General features: G+C 41.5%; 1 protein-coding gene across 1 annotated transcript in view; it reads left to right on the top strand.

Annotated features, from left to right (window-relative positions):
- The window catches only part of LOC137436886 (plexin-A1), a 427,871-nt gene extending 413,054 nt beyond the window's left edge, over positions 1-14,817 (top strand). The window contains 4 exon segments of the mRNA XM_068131094.2: positions 5,168-5,337; positions 7,660-7,872; positions 9,855-10,005; positions 13,225-14,817. Coding sequence (XP_067987195.2) covers positions 5,168-5,337; positions 7,660-7,872; positions 9,855-10,005; positions 13,225-13,326 — 636 coding nt within the window. The 3' untranslated portion in view covers positions 13,327-14,817.
- Positions 14,818-15,652: the final 835 nt, after the last annotated feature.

Here is a 15,652-nt window from a genome sequence, read left to right as displayed (position 1 = left end):
GTGTGTGTGACAAGGAAGAATCGATTCAATTTTGGTGAAGATCTGGATCCAGATTCAGCTAGTAGAATTTTTAACTGAATCTTCACCATTGAGTGATATGGCCAACCAGGCGGAGGTATGCTCTCCACTGAGTGCCGTTCTAGTTGTTGTTCCTGTCACTGTGGCTGTTGTTGTTGTTGTGATTGTTGTTGTTGTTGTTGTTGCTCGTGTTCTCCTTCTAGGTACTATTATCTATTTTTCTGCAGCTTCTATATATAATTTTGTGTGCCTCTTCAATGTCCGTCACACTATATTCTGAAGGGTTCCTGCTGTCGGAGTATTGGAACCGCTCCATTAAAGCTCCAAGTCCTGCTTCTTCCTCTTCCCTCCTGGAAAGACTGGCTTCTAAAACAGGCATTTTAATGTTATGACGTTTTAAACATTTTTAAAACATTTTAAAAATTAATTTTCATTTTAACGGACACTAATTTTTGTTCCAAGTAAATAGATTGTAATTCGATTATTATAGCTTTCAACGGTACCATTTTTGTCCCCTGTTGTCACACCGCGTAGCGAAAGGGGGACTATGGTTTTACCCTCCGTCCGTGTGTGCGTCCGTGCGTGCGTGCTTCCGTCCATCCGTGCGTGCGTGCGTGTGTGCATACGTGCACTGCAATATCTTTATAAAAGTAAGCAAAGGACCGAATTCTAATTTGGTGTGTGTGTGCAACTAGGCATATGGAAGAACCTTATTGAAAAGTAGGTCGCCACGTCAAAATCCAAGATGGCTGTCATCATATCTAAACCATGTGAGCGCGATATCTTGAAAAGTAAATGTCTGAACCTTGTGAACGAAATATCTTGAAAAATAAACGAACTGCTAACTTCTAATCTGGTGTGTGGGTGTATCTACACATAAGGAAGAACGCTATTGAAAATTGGATAGCCACGTCAAAATCCAAGATGGCCGCCTTGCGTCTTCCACTTTGTCAACTCATCACTTCACCGACGGGGGACCTAGGCGTAACGCTTGTTATTATTCTACAGCAGCAGGGACCCTTAGCATAAAGCATGATGGAAACACACATACATACTAGAAGTTTGGTGGGATTTATGGGCGTCGTGCTGTCAGATGGGAGGGCCCGAGATTTGGCGGACCTGGGAGGGAGGGGGAGGGGCAGAGCTTTGGTTGACCCAGGTGTGAAGGCCTGCGAGATGTGTTTGGGAGGCTGCCTGGCTTTGAAGCGTGGTGGGACCTGTGGGCCCTGTGCTGTCAGATGAGAGGGCCCGAGATTTGTCAGAACCAGGAGGGAGGGGGCCTGAACTTTGGTGTACCCGGGTGAGAGGGTCCGCAATGTGTTTTTGGGACGTGGCTTGGCCTTGAAGCTTGGTGGGGCTTGTAGGCCCCGTGCTGCCAGATGGGAGGGCCCGTGTTTTGGCGGACCTGAGTGGGAGAGGGGGCCTGTGTTTTGGCAACCCAAGTGGGAGGGCCTGAGTTTTGCTGGGTTTTTCCGACCCCAAGATGCGCATGAGGTATCTGATACCACACGGTCGATGAGGCAGCTTCTAACTGTATGGCAGCTTTGGGACCGAGCTTCGTAAGATCCAATACCATGCTAAATGTGGCAGCTAAAAGGACGAGACCGAGGTGGATGGGATTGGGATGTATGGGATTTTGCTTGGATAAGGGGGAGGCTTGGCACGGATGAAGAAACATGAGTCGAGGATCCTTTCTGGGGTGGGGATGGATGCTTCAGGACCAGGGCAGGCACTCTTTGGTCTTGGAGACTTGTCGTTGGAGATGAGAACCGACGCGGATGATGCGTGCACATGCACATCTACACACACATAAATGGGACATGATTTGCATGTACACATGCACGATTATGGTTTATACACGTTTGCATGACATCTTCTACTGTGTATTATGTACACACATATTATTATTATTATTATTATTATTATTATTATTATATATTATATACATACACATATACATATTATACACAACAACAACAACAACAACAGGCATTTTAAGGCCATTTTCCCTGCTAGAGCGGGGGTTAGCCACATATTCTACACATATTGTATTGAAAACACACATTATGCATGACATGTTGCACACAGTACATTATGTACACACATATTGTGTGACATATTACACATATTTTATATATACACACTGGGAGTCTGGAAGTGTTTTAGGCAAAAAATATTTATATATATATACTTTTTTTTTTTTAAGGTCCGTTTTTGCGGATTTAAAAAAAAATCGCTCTATAGTGCCAAAGCCTTTTTGATTAATGACAGTTATATACAAGTACACATTCGTATAAATAAATACAAAACAATCACCAGACATTTGAACACAAATAATAAAACAATTCCGGAAGCGGTCGAAGTTTCTGGTAAGACTTCTTCTTCTTCCTGAACGTCATAAAACTTAACTCAGCAACGTGATTAACGGCACATTCACCAACATGTATTCAACGAAAAGGTAATTTGATGATTTGACATTTGTGATGGATTCTGATTTGGATGTAATGGCTTTTCCATTATATTTGCCCTCATTTCAAATATGTTAATGTTTCTTTTTGCTTGAGCAACGCCGGGTACTCCAGCTATAAACGCTTATATACTTTACTCAGGGTAAACAAATAGAAATACAACTTTGTCTGGAGGGTAACATAGGCTATGTGGCCGCGTCCTCATTCGGGGATGTAGGGGACAGGGAGAGGGGCGTAAATTCTCTTTGTGAATGTGCAATGCGTAGCACCACCTGGTGATTGTGGCAGAAGGTATTACAATTTGCTTTTTACCTGTGCAACACTGAGGTTATGAAGCACTCTTTGCACGGGAAAACTTTTCCATCTGGAGGGGTCTGTCAAAGCGACCCCCCCCCCCCCCACCCCACCCAAGGATGTATATGTAGTATACCTTTCCCCTCCCTCTATCCTCACCTCCCCTCCCCCTCCCTCTCCTGCTTACTCCCCCTCTACCCCCCCCCCCCCCCCCCCCACACAACGCTGGGTACTCCTGCTAGTATATATGTGTATGTATATATATATATATATATATATATATATACATACATATATATATATATATATATACATATATATATATATATATATATATATATATATATATATTGTATGTTGGTTTGTGTGTATGTGTATTTGTATGTGGGTGCAGGTGTGGTTGTGTGTATGTGTGTGCTAGTCAAGACCTTGTCTAATATATACATATTAGACAAGGTCTTGACTAGCACGCACGTTGAATTAGTGTAAAAGCCACAGGTTAGTCCCACAAAGCCGATACCCCACTCTCTTTTATGCCTCCTTATTTAACCCTCCCTCTATTTACATGCAGTGTGTGTGTGCTGGGAGCCAAAGTACACTGCTCTGCACAGGGAGGAGAACTAATGCAACAGGATATGTGGATGTATCAGGCAAGAAGAGTACAATAAGTTGCTGAGGAAGAGAAAGGCAGTGCTGAGAGGTTGAGAGGAAAAAATTCACTAGAGGGCGCTGAAAGCCAAGAAATGGAGCACCAAGGTCATTCAGGTCCATCATGTCCTGCTGATCTGTGCTGCCTTCACTCTGCCGGTCTCATCTGCCTTCGTGAATGACCGAGCCTGTGAACACCAGCACAGATCCTGGAATGTCACAGAAAGTGAATACTCAACGTAAGGGATGTGGGGGTGAGCTCTGAATATGTGAGGTCAGTCTTTCAAACCCCGGTCCAGTCGTACCTTCGACCTTAAAAATGGCACATGATGCTTCCTTCCTTGGCATTCACCATTTCAAAGGACAGAGCATGGACAAACATCCCTGAGAAGGCAACGGTAACCCAAAATTCCAACCCAACTATGGCAGGAACAATGCTCTGTGAAGACTATGGTGCATTAAAAAAAATGATAATAATAATATATATATATATATATATACATACACATATAATCTGGTGTGTGGGTGTATCTACAATAATCTGGTGTGTGGGTGTATCTACACATAAGGAAGAACGCTATTGAAAATAATAATAGTCACGTGATTTGACATCACGTCAAATTCAAATTCAAATTCACCACATTCAAATGATGAAAATAATAATAAAAGTCACGTGAAAAAGTAAGTACACCCCATGTAAAGTTTTGACTTTTTCAACATATTTCAACATACAGCTATTTGATCTTCATTTCAACAATATTGATAGATAAAGGTGATATAATATAACAAATATCATGAAACATTTACATTTTGTAGTCCATTGTATAATTTAAATAAACATAAATGAAAATTTCGCATGTGGAAAAAGTAAGTATGTCAGATTTAATAAAGAATTTAAATTATTTTATTGCTCAATATGGTATATTTTACGAATATATATATATATATATATACATACATGGGTGTGTGTCACTATGGGATCAAGAGATAGTTAGATATGTGATGATGGGCTGTTGGCTTGAAGTACTGGAAGGAACAAAACTCAGGAAGAAGTTTCCATAAAAGAAAAGAGGAAGATGAAGGATAGAAGTGTGAATGAAGGACCCTGACTTGGGAAGTGTAGCGCTGTTTGGCTTCCCGAAATAACCTATATGTCATGAAGAATGAGGAGGTTGGGGGAGAGAGGAAAGTCTGCATAAATTTTGGATATTTTATACTGTCACAAATCCATCATAGTGAGAAATGTGTTAATCTATGACAAGTGATTGTTAGACAAATTGACGAGCAAGGTATCTATTTGACAATATGACAATATTTGTTATGACAATTCAACAACAACCAGTTATGACAACCCGTTCACAAACAATATGACAATATTTGACAATATGACAAGTGACAAATATGTTAATCTATGACAAGTGACACAAGGCCTTATTCACAATCTCCTATCATGAACTTGGTCACATTAAATAGACTTGCAATTGGATATGACTTGCAACTGCAGAAATCGTTGCTTGAAAAGTTGCAAGAGTAGGTCAGCGTGCGACATTGGATGAGGTATGTGAGGGGTGTTAGAATCCTTGTACTTCCTGTGATACATGTACCTCATACATGTTCCTCGGCCTTTATACCTGCAAATATAAATCTCACCATTCGGGCAATATTACAAACCCATCAACACTGGAATAAAGTCATCAACTGAGAGCTAACGATTCACCTGTCCCCATTTTCACCTACAGGGTACGTTGCAAAAGTTTGTGGATGACCTCTTTGAGACGATATTCAGCACAGCACATCGTGGGAGCGCCCTGCCACTCGCCATCAAATACATGTTTGATTTTCTGGACGAGCAAGCAGACACGCACCAGATCCATGACCCTGGAGTGCGACACACTTGGAAGAGTAATTGGTGAGATTCTCAAAGAATGCTCGTGAAAATATATTGAAGGATATGAAGCATAAATCTCATTCATATTGAAGGCCTGTATTTCGCTCATCACATATGTGCTGCATCTTCACTTCAAAATATGTCGAATGTCGTTTCCCGATACGACAAACCAATTAATTCCGTGAACCTTTAAAGGAACTAATATTAAACATAAAGAACATCTAACTTATTGTTATTATTATTATTATTATTACTAGCAACGGTACCCGCCCTCGGGGCGGGGCTTCAATTGAGAGACCCAAATGAAAAGGCAAAATATCAGAAATTGAAGGCTTTTTTTATTTTGAACGATTTATATAAACATCCGTTAAATCATATCACACGCAAATCATCAAAATCTAAACAGTATTTGTAGAATTTCAATAAAAGCCACGTCACTGTTCATATCGGTAAATATTATTCCATCGTGTTTGGAAAAACTGGAAAATTGGAAAAAAATTCCGAATTGGAAAAACAATATACCCTATTTTACTCCAGGGGGTCCCATGATTACCCACCCAAAATTTCGTTGCGATCGGTTCAGCCGTTTTTGCGGTACCTGGGAACAGACAGACAGACATTTGGTGAATTATAGTAAGATTATTACTTTTAAACATGACAACGCATATCGAAGATGTCGCTTAGTATATAAGGAAGCAATGCTGTATAGAAAACACAGTAACTATCCAGGAGTTTACAAGAAGGCAGACATCAAATTTGTGTACCCCCTGTACTCACGCGCATGGACGAACATATAATCCCAAGAGAGCTTCTCTATGGATAACTTAAATTTGGTAAATGGTCACATGGTGTACAAAGGAAGCACTATAAGGATGTTCTTAAGTCGACACTCAAGTATTGTGCCATCCCTGTTGTCACCTGGGAACATCAGGCCACAAACAGGTCAGCTTGGCAGAACATTTGCCACAAAGTACTGAACCACTTTGAATGTGGGAGACTTGCTAGCGAGAGACGGTGGAGGCAAGAAAGGAAAACCTGCCAAGTCCATCTTTGCAAGGACCAGTCTATACCTGGGATGTTTGTGGTAGACACTGTGGGTTCCGCATTGGACTATACAGCCATCGGGCAATGCACAATGCTTAGTGAGCACGCCAACAAAGATAAGAGATTCGTCGAAAGCGACGACTCACACCATCGTCATTAAATACAAAACAGAATGGTGGACCAGGGTACAGCCAGAGTAACCAAATAGTGCATTAAATCAATGGAACGTTGAAAACGGTATGCTAGTTGCAGTGGGAAGTTGTTGTTGAGTTGGATTTTGGAGACGGCGTGAAGCTGGAAGGTGTGAAAACATTTTGTTACCGAGGAGACATGCTGAATGGAGAAGGTGGATCAGACTCGGCAACGGTTGCTAGAGTGAGATGTGCATGGAAGAAGTTTCGGGAACTGAGTGGCGTGCTGATGAGGAGGGGAGTGTCGTTGAAGCTGAAGGGAAAGGTGTATGCTGCATGTGTGAGAAGTGCTATGATTTATGGGAGCGAGACATGGGTAATGAACGTAGAGTTGCAACGAAGGCTGGAAAGGGTGGAAATGCGAATGGTTCGGTGGATGTGTGAAGTATCGTTGAGAGAGAGGAAGACAAATGATGAATTGCGAAAGATGATGGGAATAGAGCCTGTGATTGATGCTGTGAAGACAAACAGGTTGAGATGGTTTGGTCATGTGTTGAGGAAGGATGAAAGTGACTGGTTGAGAAGAGTGATGGAAATGAATGTGGAAGGAAGTAGAGGACGGGGTAGACCGAGAAAGACTTGGCTAAAGATGGTGGAAGAAGAAATGCGGGCAAGGGGGTTAACAAGGGGAGATGCAGAAAATAGGGCAAAATGGAGAAGATTGTCATGGGGACCGCAAGGCTAACCCCCGCTCTTGCAGAGAAAATGGCCTTAAAATGCCTGTTGTGTTGTTTGTAGTGGGAAGCAAGGGGGAAACTGATGTTGCTGTCGTTGACCCTTCGTTGGAGTAAAAGGGTGGGTTCTCTACGAAGAGGGTTCATTGTCCTACCTGTCCAATGTGGCAGTTTGACACTAGCCTTCACCAGAAAGACAGAGCTTTTCAGGATAAACACATAGGTATGCAGACTCAAACCAATGAGTACAACTACATGTCAAAAGCAATTAGTACAATTCAAACCTTAATGGCTTCATTTCATTTGTGCCTCACTACAGGTGAGCTTTCTCACCCCTTAGTGATCAGGCTAATCAGACCATTACCTAACGACACAATCACACTTGCTTCGCTGACTTTCCCTGCCATGCTCTTGTTTCCTCCCATGATGAACAGCTTGCCACTGCGTTTCTGGGTCAATGTCATCAAGAATCCACAATTTGTCTTTGATATCCACAAGACGTGTATCACGGATGCGTGTCTCTCCGTGGTGGCCCAAACCTTCATGGATTCCTGTTCTACGTCTGAGCATCGGCTCGGGAAAGATTCACCTTCCAACAAGCTTCTCTATGCTAAGGACATTCCCAACTATAAGCATTGGGTGGAGAGGTGAGTGCACGTTTCACTGAATGTTCAGCAAGGCATTGAAAACCAAGTTTTGTTGTTGAGGGTAAAACCATTTTGCAACAATCTCTTTTTCTATTTACTAGCAACGAATCCGTCGTTATGGACCGGTTAATTCCCCCACTGTTATGACGTCTATTGCATAGCTACATTATGAAATACCGGCTTCCACTAGGTGGTGATTCACAATTTGCATAGAGAAAATTGGGGTCCTTCCCCACCCCTGGTCCCCTGGTGGCTACACTTTTTTCATTGGCTAAAAGCAACACCCCGAGTACAATACCGGTTTTCAACTCATTCCTTTCAGCGATCCGGGAATGCAGCGACTTCAAACATACAAACAGAGAGGTGAGGGAGAGGGGTGAAATCACAATAACCTGAAAAAAGAATGCTTGGGAAGGGGGTTTTTTGGGGTAGAAGGGATCATGTATGGATGGGGGATGACCTGCGGTAGTGGTGAAAAGCTGTCTTGAAGCTCTGGAGGGAAGAATGGGACTGAACAGACTGTACGTTGGTTCCGCAGGTGAGAGAAAAGAGAAACAAATGAGTGGAGGTGAGCAGTAAGCCTAAATTTTGGGACTTTAACAAGAGAGATACTGGCAGACCGTGTATGCCCTACAGAAACATGGGAGCTACAGAGCCGAGAGAGGGAATAGGATGCAAGACCAAAAAGGAGGTGGTAGAATACAGAGAGGCCACCAAACTGTCTGTGATGCAAAAGTAACAGGCTGAGACACTCAGCTTCATCGTGGGAGATCCCAATGATTTTGAGGGCCTTACATTCCATGCTATCGAGAATGGCAAGGTGTGAGGCAGGGAACCAGCCCAAAAGGGGAGAACAGGACTCCATCTAGCTTTGAATGAAGGACTTGTACATTGTCAAAAGGTCAGATTGGCAAAGGTGGCCCAGTACCTTGCACGATTGAAGGATGCTGAGTTGGCAGCTGGCTTTGCAAGCCATCTTGGTAACATGGTCTGCCCAAGAAAGATCATGGCTCATGTTGAGGCCCAAAGGTTTGAGTGCCGTAACCTCTTCAAGTGGTTTGTATAGGAAGTAGATGGGAGGCTTTGCCCAAACGGTCCATTCGGAGAGACAGAGTCATTGTGTGGGATTTGTCGGGTTTTGAAGATATTCCAAGTGTTTGAGCAGCTCCTAATTCTATCAAGGTCTGCAGAGAGTGCTATATAATTTCTCATCCTTCAGCAGCCTCCTCAGAGGGTGGAAAGAGACAAGCAGCATTTTCCAGGGAATCAGAAAGATCATTGATGAAGATGAAGAACATGACTCGGCCCAAGGCACTGCCATGGGGCACTTCAACCATGACAGGGAGAAGAAATGAGAGGATCCCGTTAAGAGCTCCACAGTGATTATGGGAGTAAAAGTGAGTGATCCATGAACGAAGGTGGCTATGGATCCCATAAGCAGAGAGATTGGAGATCATGGTGGGGTTCCAAACTGCATCAAATACTCGAGATATGTCCAGAGAGATGGTGCTGATCTTGTATCTGAGATTTTGAGGGCTTCCATCCATTGTTGAGAGAGAAACTGACCTGATGGTCCCAGATCAGGATGTCAGAGAAAAAGGAAGGATTCAATGTCAACTGCAATGAAGTATGTATTATTATTAAGAAGAAAAAATATCTTTACTAAGCCCATCTATATACTCAAGGATTGAAAATATAAAGGGTGCTACTTCAACTATCGTGAGTAGCAAAAATAGTGGATGAAATTTCATCCAATACAGTATACCTCATTTATAGAACCTTTTTGAAGACTCCTCGAACATGCCTGAAACATGATCTCATGGTAAAACATTCGTGTAAAGTTGTACGAAGTTACACGAGGAGCCACGTCGTTTAATAAAATACAACAACGATTATGAATGTAGAACCTCATACCCACTTTGGTTTGTTGCCATTTTCTGACCGGACTTTACTAAACGCTCCCTCACTCCCCTCTACCACAGATACTATGCTGATGTGAGTAAAATGCTGCCTGTGAGCGATCAGGACATGAACGCTTACCTGGCAGAGCAAAGCCGATTGCATGCCACCGACTTCAACACAATCAGCGCTCTGCACGAAATTTTCTCGTACGTGAGCAGATATCGGGAGGAGGTAAGTTCTTGGAGGTTTGAAGAATAGCTAGTGCTGTGAATGGCTGTCGGTGGAGTTTACACTTTTCTGGCTTTGGCACCCCTGATGTGATGCAGAAAAAAAAGAAAATAGGGAGAAAAGAGAAGAGAGAGAGAGAAAAAATGAGAATGAATGAATGAGTACATTCTCCTAAAAAAAATTTTGAAAATAAAGTGTTATCTTGTGGTTGAGCAGAAAGAGAAATATATAATGTCTGCCTTCAAACACATGTAAAAGCGGTTGAGTTAACTTTAGGAGATGTATAGCGTGTGACGTAAATGCCAGGAGCCTTATTGAGGATTCCATCTCTCCTACCAGGGTCATTCTACCCTACCTTTCCCATAAGGCATCTTTCCCCACCTTACTTGAATCTGCAAATGAACTATACAGTAAAAAAAAAAAAAATTCATTTTTAAAACAAAATTATTCACCAACTACTACTTCTTCATCTGTCATAATTAATCCCTCCATTTTTGTGGGTTCGGCCATCAGGGAAGTTTTGTCCAAAGTCTTTTCACAAACCGGTTTGCCAGGCCTAATGCTCAACTGCAGCTGATTTGGGGGGGAATTTAGAATTTGTTCTTCAGGGTGCTGACAATAACTTCCCTACTCTTTGCAAATGACACTTGTGCAATTTTAACTTTCACCAGTGAACACTAGCAGATGGAATGCCCAACATCCCATCCGTGGGATGGCGCACTTTGTTATGCAATGCCCGGCCTACGAAGCACCATTCCTACTATTTATAGTCTGCACATCTGCGCCACATCTACACCATCTTATCTGGGTTTAATTTGCAGTATTTTGCCATTGGGCTGTCTCGTATGGTCTTGACCCAAGATTGTGTTGGACAAAGCCCCCAAAATAATTGGTTTGTTGCAGTGCCAACAGCACTACATTCAGAAACCCACCATATTGTATATGGGGGTGCAAAGCCATCCATCCCGTTTGTATTTAGCTTGGGGATGTATATCACTTAAGGTCTTTAAAAAAAAAAGTATGTCATTGTGTGCTGTTGCCCCCATCAAAGTTACCTTTGTCGTGTTTGTTCTAGACATCTAGATATAGCCCAGTAATATTGGACCAAATGGCCTACTTTTGTGCCAAAGTTTTTTTTGGACTTTGTTGTGCTCTTAGTGCAGCAACGGTACTCTTGATGTTTACTAGGTTTGATTTTTGTCAATAAATACAAAATAGCAAGGAAAGTTTTACAAATACAGTATTAGTACAACATTCAATTCCATTGGACAACTTGTGAAACAAGGCAAGGATTGATAAACCTCCGGAAATGAATTGTAGCCTCGGAAATAAAAGCGGACGTGTGCCGAGGCTCGGAGTCTATTGGACTGAGAAAGCCAATGAAACATCACTCAAGACTGGATCTACCCTTGTTTGTTTATTACTAGATTAGCAGAGTAGATCTAGTTACTTTTTGGTCGGATGTGCCTTTTCCTTTTTAAATATATAATCCCAACTGCCATATACAGTATACTCAAATTTTTACAGTAAACCCTTAAATATTGTGGGGTTACATTCCTGGAAAATGCCATGTTATTCAAAACCGTGAGAGGTAAAACCAATTTCCTTTGGGAATAAGGGGGTTAGGTTCCCGGGCTTCCAGGAAATATCGAGGAAGGTCGGCGGCAGCCAAAAATAAACACATCACAATTGAAATAAACATGTAAAATAAATATAAATCGGCTTTACGATCAAGTCTCCCGCTGTATTGAAGAAGATTAAACATTCAAAAGCAATTAAAGTTTCCCCCTCGCCCCCACCATTCCTTCCCTATCAATCTCTTTAGCCGTTTTCCTTTGTAATCTGTGATGTGTTTCTTTTATAAATCATTCTGCAGCTTTGTAACTAGTGAATAAATAAAATTTAAATAATCACTTTTGTCCATCGTTTTACACTTCAGCTCCATTCCATTATTAACGGTGGGTGCGTGAAAGGCTCTTGTGGTGTGACATAACCATCACAGCTCAGAGGGAAAAACCGTAATTGGTCAAAATTAAACCCCGCGATAACTAAATCTGTACATAAGAAGGTTGCCACAATTGGTCAAAACTCGCAATATTCAAAACCGCGATATTTAAGGGTTTACTGTGTATATAATCCCTTGCATAAGGTGTTCCATTTACCCTAAACGGCCTTGTAGCATCCTATCAAGTGGGCCTAGGCTAAGTAACATAAGTTCCCATTCATCAAACCTCTCCAGTTCTTCTTCTCCTTCTCTTCCCTTTATATGGTGTGAGGTCCAACGGTACTATTCCTCTCCCCTGCCTTGACTATAATATCCTCCACTTCCCTCTGTCCTTGGCCATCTCTCTCCCTCAACCTATTCGTGCTCCTTGCCATTCTCTGCCCCCAACCCTCCCCCTCCCCCTCCAATCTGCACCATGCCAAACCCACTTTCACCAATCTCCCCATCAAGCTGATCTGCACACCAATCTCCTCCCTCAATTCATCCATCCTTCTTCTGTCCACCCTCTTCACTCCTGCAATCCTCCTGACCCAGTTGTTGTTGTCTCTCTGTCAATGCTACCATCTCCAGACCATCAAGGTAGGCCGATGGAACGCAAAACACCAGAACTTTTCCTTTCATTCTCCTTCATATATTTCTGTCTGCCATCAATCGTTCCACCCTCATCCACACATTTGTACCCACCTGAATCCTCCACCGCACCTCTGCCTCCGCTCCTCTAGATACTCAAACATATTTCCCTGTCTGATCTCCTTCCCCTCTAACCTGATATTCATTTCCTTTCTCTGCCCAACCCACAATCACCTCTCAGTCTTTTCCATACTGATCTTCAATCCATGTTTCCAGAATGCCTCCTTCCACTCCCCCAGTACCTCCAGCATCTCCTCCTTACTCTCTGTGCCATAGGCCTTCTCCAGATCCACACAGTTCATGAGAATTAAATAATATTTATTAACAGGAAGTATAACAAAATGTGTTACTCAAATAATGTTGAGGTGGTTAACAGACCATGAGCTCTCTTGACCATGACCTCTGCTTACTGAGTGCAGCAATGACTCAGGTTACCATAGGTACATATTTTAGTTCCGCAGATGTCTCAGCATCTTTAAATATGCTTACGTCTGTACACATACATGACCCTTTACCTTTTTTTATGTACTTGCTGATTTGCCTCATGTGCTTTATTAATTTACCACCAACCTTGCCCATCTTTGCAGATCCTCTCCGAGCTCGAAGCAGACGAGCAGGCACGTAAATACCGCCTCGCCTCCAAACTCGATCAGGTGTTGGCCTCGATGGGTACGGATATCGATAGCTGAGAGCGAGTGCGGCACCCCTCTCTTATCGCGTGTTGGCTGAACCACTGAAAAGAACCAGAAATCCTCAGTCAGTCCTCCATTTCTCAGTGGTCTCTGCATCGTTTCATCATCCCCTATGGCGAACAAAGAAAAAAGGCAGAGATAGATAGCGAGCGAGCGACAAAGTGAATTTTGCCAACGGACGACGGCCGAGCTGCAATATGTCATGCCCTTTCGATCGGACAATGCAGACAACTATGCTTCTCATGCCACTGCTGCTGACAAAAGTGACACTCAGAACAATTTCCAATGGCTTTCTTTACAAAAGCTCATACATATGACAATGCACTGTGTAGATCCTGCCAAGTGAATGATCTATGCAATTCTCCCTTAACCACAATCCTTCACTTCGAAACGTTTCGTATTACATTTTTCTTTTGTTTGTGTTTGTTGCACCTTCTTCCTTCTTCTCAGCGATGTCTTAGTTTCCCTGCACTTGCTCACTTTCTCGACACACAAGCCTGTTGTAGTTGTGAAGATTTAGATAGCGAGGCAAAGGGTCGTGTACACAAACGAAATTTGCTGGATTTGTGTAATTTCATATGTGAAACTGAATTAGATTGTTCAAAGTTTTCCCTTGTACATTCAATCTATCGGTGGTGATCCGCACACACACAAAAAGGAAGATATGGTTGTACAGCACAAAGTAACCAGATTTTGATGTTGAACCCACACCCCATGTACCACAGCATGCAATATTTCAAGTTCCAGAATGGTATACCTTCTGATAGCCAAAAATGTGAAACTGTTGTCACAATTACGTGTGCACTAGTCTTCGGTGTACTTATCATATTGCAATTGTGATTTATTTGGGGGAAAGGAGGTTGGGGATGGGGGGACAGACAGCACATACTGCGCGTCTTTTGTACGTTTCATTGACCAAAAGTCTGTGATGGGACTACTCGAACAAAACGAAGAGGCAAAACTACTTGTTTCTTTCAGTAATGGTTATAGATCAACGATGAGGTGATACCATGGGTACTGTGAAAGTTCAATTTGAACCTCGAGCTGCAAAAGGAATGAAAAGAAATGCTGGGGTTCACTTCCAGGTCTTGCAGTGTTATTTATATTTGCGTACTCAGTTCCTGACTACTCTTTCGAAGAAGAAGGTTATTAAGTGTACATTATATCTACTAACTGTGCCTCGTTTGGGTCGAAGTAACTTGTCGTCGATTGTTTTCAATGTGCCGGTCGACTTGAGGTCCAAGCGGCAGCTGGGCCGGTCTGACCTTTTTGTAGCTGCTGGTTAATTGTGTTATTGTTGAGCTTCCGTTGAGCTTTAGGCAATACATCAGTGCTCCAGGGTAGGAGAAGATAAATACACGTGAAGTGTACTTTTTCATTGAGTTACATTTTGAAACTTAGACTTAATGAGGTTGATCATGTTTCAAGCCAATGGTGGTTCATCGTGCATGTAAATAATGTTTCTAATAAAAAAGAAGATATTGCGTAGATGTGTGAATTGCAGATAAGGAGGCGCACGTGCTTACCTTTCATCTTGGCGTGCTAAATACAGAATGTATTGTTAAACTTTTTGCAAATTCATTTATCTGAACATTTTACATCTTCTGGTAACCCCTGCTGGGAATATCCCTCTCTTCTTATGGCAGTATATATATATATATATATATATATATATATATATGTATGTATATATATGTATGTATATATATATATATATATATATATATATATATGTATGTATATATATGTATGTATATATATATATATATATATATATATATATATATATATATATATATATATATATATATATATATATATATATATATATATATGTATATGTATATATGTATATGTATATATGTATATATATATATGTATATATATATATGTATATATATATATGTATATATATATATGTATATATATATATGTATATATATATATGTATATATATATATGTATATATATATATGTATATATATATATGTATATATATATATGTATATATATATATGTATATATATATATGTATATATATATATGTATATATATATATATATATATATATATATATACACACACACACAGTTGTGGCCAAAAATATTGGCACACTTGCATTTTTTTCAAATAACACAATTTTCTCTAAAAATAATGTTACGGTTCTCGCCGCCCTTCCTGCCCTTACCAAGGGGAGATTAAGCCCCTTGTTCTTTTTGGGTCGGCGCAACCGAGAGACTTGAAGCGCCCCTCCCGGGCAAACGCAAGGTCGGCTTTCGGGACAATTCTCGCAGGTACCAAAATACCTGCACCGCCGCGGAAG

This window comes from Myxine glutinosa, chromosome 11 (genome assembly GCF_964187855.1).
Source record: "Myxine glutinosa chromosome 11, kmMyxGlut1.1, whole genome shotgun sequence".
Classification (NCBI taxonomy): Eukaryota; Metazoa; Chordata; class Myxini; order Myxiniformes; family Myxinidae; genus Myxine; species Myxine glutinosa.
This window is presented reverse-complemented; position numbering and strand designations above follow the sequence as displayed.